Below are 16,859 nucleotides of genomic sequence, written 5' to 3'. Positions count from 1 at the left end.
CAATCACTTGGATTTCTAGAGGGCATTTGATAAGGTGCCACACATGAAGCTGCTTGACATTATAAAATCCTATGGCGTTACAGGAAAGATACTGGCATGGATAGAGGAATGGCTGATAGGCAGGAGGCAGGGAGTGGAAAAAAAAAGGGGGCCTTTTCTGGTTAGCTGCTAGTGACTAGTGGTGTTCCTCAGGGGTCAGTATTGGGACTGCTACTGATAGGTGAAGGGGTAGGTAGTGCTGAGGAAGTAAGATGATTGCAGCAGAACTTAGATGAATTGGAAGAATGGGCAAAAACGTGGCAGATGGAATATAGTGTTGGGAAATGTAAGATACTGCATTTTGTTAAAAGGAACAATAGTACAGACTATTATCTAAATGGGGAGAAGGTTCAAACATCAGAGGTGCAAAGGGACTTGGGAGTCCTCAAGCAAGACTCCTAGAAGGTTAATTTACAGGTTGAGCCTGTGGCTAAGAAGGCAAATGCAATGTTGGCATTTATTTCAAGGGAAATAGAACATAAAAGCAAGCAGATAATGCTGAGCCTTTATAAGAAAATAGTCAGGTTACACTTGGAGTATCGTCAACAGTTTTGGGCCTCATATCTCAAAAAGGATGTGTTGTCATTGGAGAGATTCCAGAGCAGGTTCATGAGGATGATTCGGGGAATAAAGGGGTTAACATACTAGGAGTGTTTGGCAGCTTTAGGCCTGTATTCGCTGGGATTTAGAAGGATGCGGGGGATCGCATTGAAACCTACTGAATGTTGAAAAGACTAGATAGGGTGGATGTGGAGAAGATGTTTCCTGTGGTGGGGGTATCCAGACCTAGAGGGCACAGCCTCAAAACTGAGGAAGGACCTTTTAGAACAGAGGTAAGGAAGAATTTTTTTTTGTCAAGAGTAGTGAATCTGTGGAATATTCTGCCACAAACTGCAGTGGAGACCAAATCCATGGGTGTATTTAAGGTGGAAGATGATAGTTTCCTGTTCGGTCAGGGCATCAAAGGATATGGCAAGAAGGCAGGTGTACGGGGTTGAGTGGGATCCGGGATCAGCCATAATGGAATGGCAGGGCAGACTCGATGGGCTGAATGGCCTAATTCTACTCCTATGTCTTATGGTCTATAGATCTGTACTGTTTGGACATTCTGAAAATTTTGATTTTTTTCTGATTTACTTAGAGATACAGCACAGACTAGGCCCTTCAAACCATGCCACCCAGCAACTTCAAAAAACCCAGATTTTAACCCTAGCCTAATCATAGGACAATTTACAATGACAAATTAACCTACTTGTTGGACTGTGGCAATAAACCAGAACACCCAGAGAAAACTTGCGCATTCCCTGGGGAGAACATACAGAGAAACCTTGCAGAGGACTTTGGGATGGAGCTCCGATGCCCTGTGCTGTAATAGCATTGTGCTAACCACTATCTTACCATGGCACTCCAAATGTGGCCTCCTGTTGAGAGCTCATTTCTCTTTTTGTTCCTCTCACTTCACAACTTGACTTGCTATACTTGGCTTTAATAACAATTTAAATATACAAAGCAGCCTTAACTTGTTTCCAAACAATTCACTAGAATGTTTTCAAGTAAAATTGGACTCCAGATTATGTTAGGTAAAATTAACTTATTAATCAAAATTAAGTAAAAATAATTTGGTTTTAAACAAAACCTAAGACGTTTAAGGAGTGAATTCTGGAACACAAAACCAAGGCAGTTGAAGATAAGACTGTTGAGAGCAATGCGATTTAAAAAAAACTCGGGCAATTTAATGGAAGTGGAAATAAATGGTTTTAATGCTGGTGTGGATACTTGGTTTGTAACTCTTCTCAGTGTCAAATGTGATACAGTAAACTCTGATTATTGAGCACATTCAGCACATTAGTGGAGATGGGTTAGCAGATTTACTGGGTTATCATAGTCATAGTCATACTTTATTAATCCCAGGGGAAATTGGTTTATTGATATTATTCTGTAAATACTCCAAGCTTTTAATTCACTATTTTGTTTTAGATGTTAACACAGTAGAATTGGAATTGGTTTATTATTTTCACATCTACTGAAGTACAATGAAAAGCTCGTCTTGCATGGTGTTCAACAGATCAAATCATTACACAGTGCATTGTGAAAGTACAAGACTAAACAATGCAGAATGAAGTTCAACAGCCAAAGGGAAATTGCAATGCAGGTAGATAATAAGGTGCAAGTTCATAATCTGGTTGATTATGAGGTCAAGAGTCCATCTTATCATACTGAGGAACCATTCAGCAATCTAAGAACAGTGGGTGAAAAGCTGTACCTGAGCCTGGTGGTGTGTACTTTCAGGCCTTTGTATCTTCTGCCAGAAGGGAGAGTGGAGTCTCTTTTTACCAATATTATCAATGTACCATAGAAAACACATTGTACAAATGCTTCATGGCTGGTATAAGAACTGCTCTGCCTGTGTCCACAACAAATTGCAGCGCTATGGACATAGCTCAGCATCATAGAAGCCAGCCTCCCCTCTATGCACTCTGTACACTATGTCTATACTTCTTGCTGCCTCATTAAAACAGTTGGCATAATTAAAGACTCATCCAAACTATCCTCCCTCCCTCCCCATCCAAATGAACCTAGTAAGTTGAATAGGACTGGGAGAAACAGGGCCCTGATCATTTTAAAGGGAGCATGGAACACAGAGACAATGCACACAAAATGCTGGAGGAACTCAGCAGGCCAGGCAGCATCTATGGAAAAGAGTACAGTTGATATTTCGGGCTGATACTCTTCAGCAGGACTTAGGTGTTGGTTAGTTTAAAGGGAGACTATCCCCAGTATTTTTCAAAGGAAACCCAAGAACTGAGTATCCTGATGAGTTGAAAAGGAGTACCAGAACTGCACCCATATGGTATATTTGGATTTTCAAAAGGCTTTTGACAAGGTCCCACACAGGAGATTAGTGTGCAAACTTAAAGCACATGGTATTGGAGGTAAGGTATTGATGTGGATGGAGAATTGGTTAGCAGACAGGAAGCAAAGAGTGGGAATAAACGGGACCTTTTCAGAATGGCAGGCGCTGACTAGTGGGGTACCGCAAGGCTCAGTGCTGGGACCCCAGTTGTTTACAATATATATTAATGACTTGGATGAGAGAATTAAATGCAGCATCTCCAAGTTTGCGGATGACACGAAGCTGGGTGGCAGTGTTAGCTGTGAGGAGGATGCTAAGAGGATGCAGAGTGACTTGGATAGGTTGGGTGAGTGGGCAAATTCATGGCAGATGCAATTTAATGTGGATAAATGTGAAGTTATCCACTTTGGTGGCAAAAATAGGAAAACAGATTATTATCTGAATGGTGCCCGATTAGGAAAAGGGGAGGTGCAACGAGACCTGGGTGTCATTATACACCAGTCATTGAAAGTGGGCATGCAGGTACAGCAGGCGGTGAAAAAGGCGAATGGTATGCTGGCATTTATAGCGAGAGGATTTGAGTACAGGAGCAGGGAGGTACTACTGCAGTTGTACAAGGCCTTGGTGAGACCACACCTGGAGTATTGTGTGCAGTTTTGGTCCCCTAATCTGAGGAAAGACATCCTTGCCATAGAGGGAGTACAAAGAAGGTTCACCAGATTGATTCCTGGGATGGCAGGACTTTCATATGAAGAAAGACTGGATGAACTGGGCTTGTACTCGTTGGAATTTAGAAGATTGAGGGGGGATCTGATTGAAATGTATAAAATCCTAAAGGGATTGGACAGGCTAGATGCAGGAAGATTGTTCCTGATGTTGGGGAAGTCCAGAACAAGGGGTCACAGTTTGAGGATAAAGGGGAAGCCTTTTAGGACCAAGATTAGGAAAAACTTCTTCACTCAGAGAGTGGTGAATCTGTGGAATTCTCTGCCACAGGAAGCAGTTGAGGCCAGTACATTGGCTATATTTAAGAGGGAGTTAGATATGGCCCTTGTGGCTAAAGGGATCAGGGGGTATGGAGGGAAGGCTGGGGCGGGGTTCTGAGTTGGATGATCAGCCATGATCATAATAAATGGCGGTGCAGGCTCGAAGGGCCAAATGGCCTACTCCTGCACCTATTTTCTATGTTTCTATCCCTGCTATCACAAACACTGTTTCATTTGGCTATGTTCATTTATGGGTTGAATGATAATTAAACTTGAACCTTGCAGAGTTTAAATAAGACTAAGTAGCTTAGAAGCACAAACGCAAAAAGCAAATTGTTTGAGTCCTTGATAAACAGCAGATGACAGATGTAATACAGTGTGAATTAATGAGGCAATTTTGGCATTGTTGAGTGGAAGAAAGATACAAAAAAGGATTATTGGAAAGACAATGTTGCTAAAGGCTGAAACAACACAGGTGGCTAAGTTATTTAGATTGTTTTATGTTCCCTCTGCTTTTTGTGTTTGAACTTTACATACTTCCATTGGAAAGACTCTAAAGTGCTAGGTTTTCCCACAAAGGTCCATACAAAGGATTGGTCTCAGTTCCACCCATCAGAGAAGTTTTATCAGGAGCACTGGGTATGCAGGGCCCTTAGCATTGTCAATGATCCCTCTCATCCATCCAGCAATCTCTTCAACCTCGTACCATCAGCCGCGATGTATTGTAGCATTAGGTCAAGAACTGTTAGGATGGGAAACAGTTTCTTCCCCCAGGCTGTAAGGCTATTGAACTCCCTGTCACCATCCATCATGTATGAAGAACTGATAGTGTTATACCGTTTAAAGTTGTCATAAGTACACCTTATTATTTGTTAATTCACTAGTGGTAATATTATTTTGTGTTATGTATGTGAGTTATATGTACTGTGTTGTGTACCTTGGTCTGGAGAAACCTTGTTTTGTTTGGTGATATACATGTGTGTAGTTGAATGTCAATAAACTGAACTTGAACTTGAGATGCCTCTTCACTGATTTGAGTCATCATGGGTTAAAGATTCCTTTGAATAGGTGATGCTGTTTTTCAAATATGCTTTTAGAGTGTATCTAAAGCATTTTCTCTGAACTGTTGAAATTCACTAGCTATGAAGGAGCTCAGAGTAGAATGCCTGTTGCTGTTGATGTAGCTGATGGGAGTTGACTGAGTGTGGACTGGTCAAAGAACACTGAGGGTGTCTACAAGAGGGTCAGAGCCGTCTCTATTTCCTGAGGAGACTGAGGTCCTTTAACATCTGCCGGACGATGCTGAGGATGTTCTACGAGTCTGTGGTGGCCAGTGCTATCATGTTTGCTGTTGTGTGCTGGGGCAGCAGGCTAAGGGTAGCAGACACCAACAGAATCAACAAACTCATTCGTAAGGCCAGTGATGTTGTGGGGATGGAACTGGACTCTCTGGTGGTGGTGTATGAAAAGAGGATGCTGTCTAAGTTGCATGCTATCTTGGTCAATGTCTCCCATCCACTACATAATGTACTGGGTGGGCACAGGAGTACATTCAGCCAGAGACTCATTCCACCGAGATGCAGCACAGAGCATCATAGGAAGTCATTCCTGCCTGTGGCCATCAAACTTTACAACTCCTCCCTTGGAGGGTCAGACACCCTGAGCCAATAGGCTGGTCCTGGACTTATTTCCATCTGGCATAATTTACATATTATTATTTAATTATTTATGGTTTTATATTGCTATATTTATACTCTATTCTTGATTGGTGCAACTGTAACAAAACCCAATTTTCCTCAGGATCAATAAAATATGTCTATGTATCTATCTATCAGATTTGATACTTGTTGATTTTCCTCCTTATTTAGTAATCTTTGGAAGATTACAGGTCGGCACTGTAGCGTAGCATTTAGTATAATGCTTTTACAGTGCCAACAACCCAGATTCAATTCTGCCGCTGTCTGTAAGGAATTTCTACATCCTCCCTGTGACCATGTGGGTTTCCTCTAGATGTTCCAGTTTCCTCATGCATTCCAAAAATGTGCAAATTGGGAGGTTAATTGGTCACATTGGTGTCATTAGGTGGCACAGGCTCATTGGGCCAGAAGGGCCTGTTGCTCTGATGTATCACTGAAAAAAATAAGCATTTTATGGAGGCATCATTGTGAGACTTCTCCAGTTCTTTGAGCATTTCGTTTGTAGGTTTTTAGCTAAGTGTGACTCATCACATTCAGAGCTGAAAAGAGAGAGAAAAAAATAATAATAGCATTTAACTGAAATAATTGAATAAAATTAAAATATATTTTATTATATTTACAGTTTGCTGCGACATTTATAGAAGTGTGGAAATAGAAACCCCTTTGACTCCTCCATACTCAAATTATGCAGAAATTACTTTATCAACAAAGGAACTACATGTGGAAGGACTTTGTCCATCAACATTTAAGTGAGCATAAAGTATTCTTCATTTGTTAATCTCAATCAGTTTATACATGTAGCATTTGAAGACTTCCTTTTGTATAAACATCTTTATAGTTCTTAAGTACTAAATGTAATAAACAAACAGACATTGATAGCAACTACTTTATAGTGACTTTTTAACCTGAAATGAATAACATAGGTATTTTACCATCTAAGGTGAATCATTTTTCTTTTCCCAACCTCTATACGCCAAATCACACAGAAAAGCCAAATGGGAACAATTTTGCTTTTTTATATATATATATATATATATATATATATATAGACACACACACACTCACACACACACACACACACACACACACACACACACACACACACACGGTATATATAAATGCTTCATTCTCTTACTTGTTTAATTCTCTTTAACTTGACATTTGTTGAATGAGTGATTGCGGAGAATGTCATGTGAGGGTATATTTTTCAGCTAACATCTTGAAGCTGATCTGTTAAGAGTACTGAGATCAACTGTTGTGTTTCAGTGCTCTCATTTGACCCTTTTTGACACTTAGACTATTTAGGAGCAAGTACACACTACCATTTCTTCTAGGCCTGTCTTGGGACTTCTTCCACTTCTGCAATGGTTTCTCTACTAACTGATTCAGAGTGCAAATAAATTTATTGGAGCAGGTGATAATGATCAACCAAGCTGGACAGCATTGGTTGAAAATAAAAAAAGAATGCATATACTGGAAATCTAAAACAAAAACAGAAAATGTTGGAAATCGTCTGCAGGTCAGGTAGTATCCATAGAAATAGAAATAGATTTAATATTTCTGGTTGAATACAGTTTATCAGAAGTGATTTCTTTCCTCTGAAGTCTTCAGCCTGAGACATTGACTCTGTTTCCCTTTCCACAGATGAAAACTGCTGCTTGACCTGGTGCATGTTTTCTGCTTTTGTTGTAGACAACAGTGGTGATTATTCAGGAAGTATTCAATCTCATTTAGTTTTTGTGGGGTGCAAGTAATCTAGAATTAAATCCTTCACATGTTACATCCACATACTTCTGAGCTATATTTAAATATAAAATTAAAATAGAAAATGAGGGGAATACTCAGCTGATTGGCAGCATGGGTGCAAAGAGAAACAGTTAATGGTTCAGGTCATGGATCTTTCATCATAACTGGGAATGAAGAGAAGGTGAATTAAATTTTGGGAGAAGAGAAAGTGCAGTGGAGTTGGTAGAACAAATCTGATAGAGAAGTCCAATTTCTGATCGAGTAGCCCAAATGGATTAATGGAGGGCATTTACAAGCATATTCAGCCACTTTCTCTGCAGTATGTATTGTAATGCATTGTAAGTTACTAGCTTGTGGTTCATGCCCAGCAGGGCAGATTAGATGAACAAGAATAAAACAAAATATTGACAAACAGAAATGGCTAAATGGAAAGATAGTGCATTACTTAACTTTGGACAATTCAGTATTAAATCTGGAAAGTTATAAAATGCCCAGACAATTTTGCATGAATTGCAACACCTGTTCTTTCCCCACTTCCCTTCCCATGATCCAGAGATCTAAACAGTCCTTCCAGGTGATGCAGCTATTCACATGCATGACTTTACTGGTGTACTGCATTCAGTTTACTCTGGGAGTTCTCCTGCATTACAAAGTGCAGGTTTGTTGTTTTGTCCATTTGCCTACCACTTTAATTCACCATTCTATACCCATTCTGATCTTGTTGTCTGTGGCTTCCCTGTATCGTTACAGTGAGGCCCACCATAAGCTTCAGAAACAGTGGTTCATCTTCTGTGTGGGCTTCTAGATTCAATAGTGAATTTTCTAACTTTAGTAACACTTTCTTTCATGTTGTTGCCTTTGTTTCATGGTAACATACTTTTTCAATTTGGGGCAAGAGTATTCTGGTATTTAACTTGCACAGCCCAAATCAATGAAGTTAGAAATTGAGCATTTCTTTAAAGGGCTGGTGATGATGAGTTGAATTAAGTTCCAATGAAATCTAAATGTTCTCATGCTACTGAAGGTCATTATGCAACCCCCTCTGGAGAAGGACTGGAAGTGTCACTGAGTCGGAAGCTTGTGTGCATTGAATAAAAATTTCAATCCACATAACTATTTAAGACAATTTCTTGTGCTCAGTGATTGATTTCTTTCCTACCTTTCTGCTGTGATTCAATGATGGGAACAGTGGACTGAAGATGATCTTTTTACTCACGTGTTATTGGATTGCAGTCAAAGAATTTCTGTAAAATTTTGGAAATTTTAAAATGATTTGTTTGAAATGTTTCTGACATTTGTTGTACATATAAATTAACCATTTTGTACAGTGTAAAGCAGTTCATGATTGCATTCTGCATTTTTTAGATCTAATATTTTGGTCAATATAAGAGCTAGTAACATAATAATTGGACTAAGACTTGGCTGTATTTCACTTTTTCAGTGCCGTTTTAACAGGCACAACAATGGATTTTTTGGAGTTTCAAATATGGCAATCAGAAAATTTCTACAGTTCTTTTCCATCCCTGAGATTAGGAGGTAAGGTTTACAAATAATAATTATATTTGACTCATATTTTTGAATCCATAATGCTGGGGAAGATGGGTATTCTATGCAGAGAAACTAAAGGTTTCATACAAATATTTAAAGTTGACGCCCTCAATAAAAGGTCTCTAGAAAAGGCAAAATCTAGCTTGAAAAATAACTAAACTTTCACCACTTTCATAACTAGGTTATGATTGTGCCATTTCATGATTTCACTAATTAGTGTAGAATTTTTAAGTATGTTCATAAAATAATTATATGTAGAGCATCTTGCCAGTGATATTCAAATAAAGTCTTGTCCAGAACTGTTCGCCATGCTTAATGTTATCTGTTCATTTTGCCTGGATCTTAATGAGAGGTCTTGACGAAGATGATATGGAGAAGATGGTGTCAAAATTTAAAATGGTCACCCATTTAAGATTATTCATTTGTTTTCTCTCAATGTGGTAACTTTTTAGAAATTTTCTTCAAAAGAGATGGAAAAAAGGGGCCTTTGAATATTTTTAAGGCAGAGGTAGCTAGATACTTGATGACCATGCCTTTAAAAGTTACTTGTGTAGACAGGAATGCAGACATCACACCTCTCCCGGAAGTTCCGGGAGTCTTCCGCATATTAATAGCAGCTCCCTGACGCACGCAAATTATATACAATATCCCGGAAATGTTGGGAGAGCGGGAGCGAGAGTGAGCATCCTGATTGGTTTCTCTTTGTGCTAAGTAGATCTATCAGTTTTCTCTTTGGGCAGGCTTTACAGTCGACCTCTGTCTCTCCATCAGTTCAATTTAGTGTCCCGCACCGCCATGGCAGAGTGTTTCAAAAAAAGAAAATATATAACGCACTTTGCCCCAGACTACACTAAAGTGTACCCCTACCTTATAGGGGTCAAAAATAATGACAGTGTTGCTCGCTGCACTGTTTGCAACAGTGACTTTTCTATTGTCCGTAGTGGGTTAAGACTATGAAAGACATGTTGAGGTGAGTTTAACAGGTGTCATTTGTTCATTAGCATAGCTAATGATATTTAAACTAGCTGGCTAGTTGCTAAGGAGCTACTCTATTGTAGACATCCCACCTCTCCCGGAAGTTCTGGGAGTCTCCTGCAAATTGACGGTGCTCCTTCTCTGAAATGAGTTTTTGCAGGGTGGGATGTCTGGGAATGTAGAGTTCGGGTGATAACCAGATTAATTATAGTTCTGCTGAATGGTCCAAGCGACTGAATGTTTGATTCTGTTTCTAATTTCTATATTCATAATTGTGGATGGGTCAGAATCATCCTGTAAAGCTTTTCATTAATTAGGGAAAACAGAACTTTGAGAGATGAAAAGTTCAAAGTAAATTTTATTATCAGAGTACACACGTCACCACATACAACTTTGAAATTATTTTTCTGCGGGCATACTTAGCAAATCTATTGAGCAATAAGTGTAAACAATGGACAGCAAACTGTGCAAATTCAGTTATAAATAAATAGCAGTAAACAACAAGCTAAAAGAATCCTTACATGAGTGTAGTTATCCCCTTTTGTTCAAGAGCCTGATGGCTGTGGGGTAGTAACTGTTCTTGAACCTGGTGGTGCAAGTCCTGAGGCACTCGTACCTTCTATCTGATGGCAACAGCTAGAAAGGAGCATGGCCTGGATGGTGAGGATCCTTGGCAGTGAAAGCTCAATATTTGGCAAGGTTTTACCTGTGATGTACTAGGCTGAATCTAATACCTTTTGAAGGGTTTTACACTCAAAGACATTGGTGTTCCCATACCAGGCCGTAATGCAGCCAATCAGCAAGCCTTCCACGACATCCCTAAAGGCTGGCCAAGGTTTTTGATGACATGCCAAATCTCTGCAGACTCCTGAGGAAGTAGAGGCACTGCTGTGCTTTCTTCGCAATTATATGGTGGTTCTCGGACAGGTCCTCTGTGAGAGTGACACCCAGGAATTTAAAGTTACTGACCCCCTCAACCTCTGATCCTCCAATGACCACTGGCTTATGGTCATCTTATTTCCATCCCTGAAGACTACAATCAGTTCCGTGGTCTTATTGACATTGAGTGAGAGGTTGTTGTTATTACACTACTCAGCCAAATTTTCAATCTCCCTCCTATATGCTGGTTCATCACCACCTTTGATATAGCCCGCAACAGTGGTATCATCAGCGAACCTGTCTATAGCTGTACTTAGCCAGACAGTCATAGTTGTGTATCTATATAATGTTTGCATTAGTAGGAAAATGATGCTTCAGGATCAAATATTGAATTCATCTTCACGCTCAGAAGTCATTAAGAAAACTCGTTCTCAATGGAGGAAAGCAGAAGAATGGGACAATTTAAAAGCAAGACAATGAAGAGAAGATAGATACAATGGGAAAGGAAGTGAGGAGAGAGGAGAAAAAAGGGTACATTAGGTGGAGGAAAGATCACGAGATATAACATCAGTTTAGTAAAGTAGGGTATAGATTGTGAGTCAGAGTAAATTTGAATCTGGTTTGATGGTTGATTCCATAAGAGATGGGAGTTGGTTAGTTTTGTTCGTTGCTGGTTGTGGCTTATTTATTGCTTTTAAGAGCTTTTTTGTTTTCTGCTGATAACATGATGAGGTTTTAAGTATGATTAAGTATTGCTGTAGCTCATAACTTTTATTTCCCCATTTGTCGGTGTGATGGCATGTCCTCGGGTGAGAATAAGGAAAGTGAAAATGTAGTTGTTGGCAGTGCAAAGACTATCAACAGACAAGGCTGGTGAAAGATTTTAGGAAGCAGAAATGAGATAGAATGTCTTCTAAATTAACATCATCAGAAATTCATGCGTGGCTTACAAAATCATTGTGTTATTAACCTTGGTGTTATGTTTGACTTAATTTTCCCACCAGCTTTTCATGGCTTTATTACTCCAAGATTTGACAATTTTATTGTTATCCTTCATTTGCCAACCTTAACCAACTCTTTTGTCTACATCTTAGCTAACATCATGGCCATTTCACTTATTGCCTCAGTTTGTTAACCTGCTTTGGCTTGTGGTTTGGCAGCACTTCATTTTAAATTTCCATCCATGTTTGCAGATCCTCTCATATCATCACACTTCAAACTCTTCAAGATCTGTTGTTCTTCTCATTATGACCTTTCCAAATCCACAATATTAATTTTTGCCTTTGCCTTAAACTCAGAATAACACCATTTCCCTCGCGCCCAGTACCAGCTGTCCCTCACCAAATTTTGTTGTCTTTCTCTTGTTCTTTAAGATGCTTAACAATTAATTTTGACAAAAATTTTTGTTGCCTACTCTGATACCTTCTTGGTAAACTGGTTTATTATTAGTAGCTGACAGATACAGTGAAAACTTTGTTCTGCCTTTGTACAGATTGATTCATCACATTAGTGCACTGAGGTAGTATAACAGAAAACAAAAACAATGCAAAATAAAGTATTAGAAAGTGCAATGCAGGCAGGTAATAGGTTGCAAGGCCATAATGGGGTACATCGTGAGGTCAAGAGTCCATTTTATCATTCCTGGGGATCATGTAGTGCTCTTATAACAACAGGACAGAGCTATCCTTGAGCCTGATGGTATATGCTTTAAGGCTTTCGTATCTTCTGGCCAGTGGATTGGGGGAGGGAGGGGTAGGAGAAGTGAGAGTGTCAGCGTGGATGGGTCTTTTATTATGTTGGCTGCTTTGCTGAAGTGTCAGAAATGCGCACAGTGTGTGTGGAGGGAAAGCTGGTTTCTGTGATGTGCTCAGCTGTGTCCACATCTCTCTGCAGTTTATTGTGGTCTTGGGCAAAGCAGTTGCCGTACCAAGCCCAGATGTATCTGGACAGGATCTATAAAAATTGTTAAGAGTCAAAGGGGACATGCCATATTGCTTTAGATTCTTGAGAAAGTAGAGACACTGTGTGCTTTTTTGGTCATGGTGTCTACATGGTTGGATCAGGACAGACTATTGGTGATGTTCATTCTTAGGAACTTGAAGCTCTCAACTTGGCACCGTTGATGTAAGCAAACGTGTGTGCATCAGCCCCTTTCCAAGGACAATGACAAGCTCTTTTTTTTCTGCTGATTTGATGTCAAATCTGGATTGATAATAAAGTACAGTACCTTGGGAGACAAAATATCTCAAAGTATTCTTGGAGTGTAAGATTTATTGAATATAGTTTTAATTTTTAATCTTGAAAATAGGAAAACTAAAAAATTCAGGGAAAGAAATAATGGAAATAGAAAATCAGCTTTTATGTAGAGTAATTTCTTATTGCTTTCCTTAATACATCATTAATAGTTATTCTTTATTTTACTTAGAACCTCAGATAAAAGAACATGCCTTGCATCATAAACCAGTTTCAGAGTTAATTTATCTGCTAAAAGCCTCCCCAGAGGAGCTCGTAAGTGCTGAGGTAAAAAGTTTATGGGAAGAGTACATGAAAATAGCTGCACTTCAGATTGGCGTAATGGAGCAACTACACTTGGGTCATGTTGAAACCAAAGCATCACCAGCTACTAAACTGGAAGAATTTTCATCAGTTACCACAGTTCACTTGGAAAGTATGTTCACTGAAATGCGACTTCCTTTGTATCACTAAAATGTGTATAATCACACCATGGTGGAAAAAGAATGATTTTGCATTTGTATAGAATAATTAAGGGTTATTATCATTAGATTTCTCAGTGATTAGAAATCCATAAACTTTGCATGGTAATGTACCATATTACTTGCATATGATATAATTTTGAAGTGTATCATAGAAATGGTGCAATTTGATTCTCAGTCATAATTGGTGACTAAGGAAAACTTCACTAGGAGTTAATGATACAGATACTCCACTATGAACAAACATAATTTAGTTACAATTGTATATTTTAAAGTCTTTATGGTGTTGAAAAAACTTTTCAATTTATAGAACGTGGGTCACACAGGCAAGATGACATTTATAATACTAGTTATCCTTGAGAAGGTTGTGGTGAGCTGCTAGTTTGAACCCCTACCATCCTACCAGTGACAGGACTCCCTAGACCTCACAGTCATACTAAAGGTGGTAAAAACAATCAAATCTAAATGTAATAAAGGCATGATGAGGATTTCGGCATGAGATAAATTAAGGCAGGGTAAAGTCAGGTGATGTTAACTAGGGAGCTACTGGATTTAGACAAGGTGGTGATGTAGGAATGTGTGTGTCTTGAGTGGCAATTTTCAGGTGATGATGTTCCCCAGTACCTATGCCCTTATCCTTCCTAGTGGTAGAGGCTACAGGTTTGGGAGATACTGTTAGAGTAGCCCAGCCAAATAAGGTGTGTACATTTTGTAGATCAGAATCAGGTTTATTATCACCAGTATGCGATGTGAAATTTGTTAACTTAGCAGCAGCAGTTTAATGCAATACAAGGCATACATGGTAATCACAGTGGGCAGCGGTAAAAAGAATAAATACTTAGTGTGGTGCATGAGGTGACAATCAAAATGGTTGTCTTGGCTGATGTTGAATTTCTTCAGTATCTTTAAAACTGTTCTGATTGAGGCTAGAGAGGAGCTCCTGATCTACCTTGAAGATGGGGGAAAAGTTTTGATGCAACAAGATATACCTTCTTTTGGAGCGCAGTATTTTGAGTGCTGGTTTGGTATATTTCTGCACAATGGTAGTGAAGAGTAATGCTGTTTCATTTGGCTGTATTCATGTATGGTTGATTGATAATTAAACTTGAATTGAATTGACATGGTCTATATAGATTGTGGAAAGTTATTAGAGTGAAGAGGATGTCAGCCACAAGTTTTATGTAAGTTGAACCATACTTTGATACGTATTTTGATCCAGTAATGTGATTGAATCATATTTTCATTTATCTTAACCCCGAGTGAACACAATCTAGTCATCTTTGAATTGTTAAATGGGTATTTATATTACTGTAGAAGTATCAGTATTTGAATTCTGGGTTAGATTAGGTTTTGAGTACAAATTTAGCATCAGTGAGAAAACAAAGCCACATTGTACTTTGTGGTACTCTCGTATAGTTAATGTAACCTCAGCTACTGCATGACATTTCTATATTACGTAAAAATTCTGGCCACTTTAGGAAAGACTTAAGCCACAAATTTATAAAAATGGCTGTTAGTCTGGACAAATAAAATTTAAAAGCTCTGGTAATAATGCTTATCTCCCACTTTGTTTAACAGAATGTTTTGAAAGCCCCACCTTACTTAATGAGAATAATAATGTCACCATTAAAACATATTCTGAAGATGAGGAAACATCATATTCTCAATCACACCAAGATATAAATATTAGAAGTCATGCATTGCCTTTACAATCACAAAATATAACAACCATTTCTGAGATGAGTTCCATTAATTCTGAAGATAAATGTGGACTCATGACAAAAGAATACCAGGAAAACTGCGATCCTCTCAGCAACTTCATAATGTTACGATCCAAGAAGGTACCAACAATTTGTCAGACAAATAAAGACAATGAAAATCAATTTGCTTCCAGTAAGTTTCAACAAACTCTCCACTATAATTTTCAATTTTGACTATTTATTAAATAGTTGTTTGTTTTAAGCTGTCTTTAAAGGTGCTGCAGGAAGCTTAGCAAAAGCTAAGAAAGAATAAGAAAATGCTCATTTTCCCAGAGCAAATTAGCTCACATTCCAAAGGTATCTCAGATTCACAAATACATTGTGTAATAGAGTCAATCAGTTTCTAATTGAATATTGACAGAATAATGGTCCTTGCCATTTAGGCATACCAAATAGCCATGTTACTTACCCTCGTTATCCTCCTCAATCATTATAGGACAATACTTCATGTCTAATTGAACATTTTAGAATTAAAACTGTATTGTTGAGATTTTGGCTCAACAGAGTTTGTAAGTGAGAGGCACCATTTCATTCTTGAAGTTTTGCATTTTGCACCTCCATTCCCACAGCATTAAAGTCACGGAGGCTTATTTTTATGCAACATTTATGCAGTGATATTGATTAGAAAATGGTAGAGAAATTGATCTCTTTTATCAGCTTCTACTGCATTAAGAAAATAATTCAAACTCTACTTCACCACAAACCCTTTAGCATACATTTCAGCATCACCAGTGGCAGCAGGATGATTTCCATATTTTTCAGGGTTTTGCAGATAGTGAGAATTATTATTTTATCAGCATACAATACAGAAACAGGTCCTTTGGCCACTGAGTCTGCCTCAACCATTAAACTATCCCTATATCAATCCCATTTTCAAAATTCTTCCTACATTGTTATCATTCTCTACATTTTCTCCCCAGATTCTACATGTCACCTACATAGTAGGGGTAATTTACAGTGGCTACCCACTGGCACATTTTTGGGATGTGGGAAGAAACCAGAGCATCCTGGAAATCCACATAGTCACAAGGAGGATATGCAAACTACAAAGGCACAGGACCCTAGGTCAGGATTAAATCTAGTTTCTCTGCTGCTAGGAGGCAGTGGTTCTGCTAGCTGCACTGCTGTGCCACCTGATAAAAGAGCATTATTTAAATGCAACTTGTTAATGTGGAATTGTAACTTGGAGAGATTTTGAGCTTTTACCACCACTCTCCATCCTATTCCATTCCTCCACTCTGCTCTCAATGCCGAAGTGGTATTAATCCAACCAGCTGGTAACTGCCTCTCTACTCAATTCATTTCCTACAAGAGGGCTACTGCATTTTGAGTTCGGACTGACAATTGAATATATGCCAAAAACTTTGCTATACTGGACAGTAAACCCAGCATCTGAATAGGAGGAAGGTTTTTTTTATATAGAATATTTTTAGTATTGTCTCAGTGTAGCAGGAACCTCATAGGGTTTATGGAACCTAGTGGGGCCCTACAAAAAAAACAATTTAAAAATTAATTCACCAATATCGTGAACTAGCATTTTGTCATTTTTGATTGTAAAGTTTTAAAGTCACCACCAATTTTTTCTTTCCTAGTCTGAGGTATGAGCAGTATATTGAAATGGCACAGCATTGAAACCTAGAATTTGTATAAAAATGGGATGC

The 16,859-nt window shown here is 38.6% G+C and overlaps 1 protein-coding gene across 1 annotated transcript in view; it reads left to right on the top strand.

Moving 5' to 3' along the window:
* LOC140197259 (protein shortage in chiasmata 1 ortholog) overlaps positions 1 to 16,859 on the top strand; it is a 147,216-nt gene that overhangs the window by 40,863 nt on the left and 89,494 nt on the right. Inside the window, exons 7-10 of the mRNA XM_072257180.1 lie at positions 6,199 to 6,325; positions 8,764 to 8,858; positions 13,150 to 13,392; positions 15,017 to 15,331. Of these exons, the coding sequence (XP_072113281.1) occupies positions 6,199 to 6,325; positions 8,764 to 8,858; positions 13,150 to 13,392; positions 15,017 to 15,331 (780 nt within the window). The remainder of the gene's footprint in view (positions 1 to 6,198; positions 6,326 to 8,763; positions 8,859 to 13,149; positions 13,393 to 15,016; positions 15,332 to 16,859) is intronic.

This window comes from Mobula birostris, chromosome 5 (genome assembly GCF_030028105.1).
Source record: "Mobula birostris isolate sMobBir1 chromosome 5, sMobBir1.hap1, whole genome shotgun sequence".
Classification (NCBI taxonomy): domain Eukaryota; kingdom Metazoa; phylum Chordata; class Chondrichthyes; order Myliobatiformes; family Myliobatidae; genus Mobula; species Mobula birostris.
This window is presented reverse-complemented; position numbering and strand designations above follow the sequence as displayed.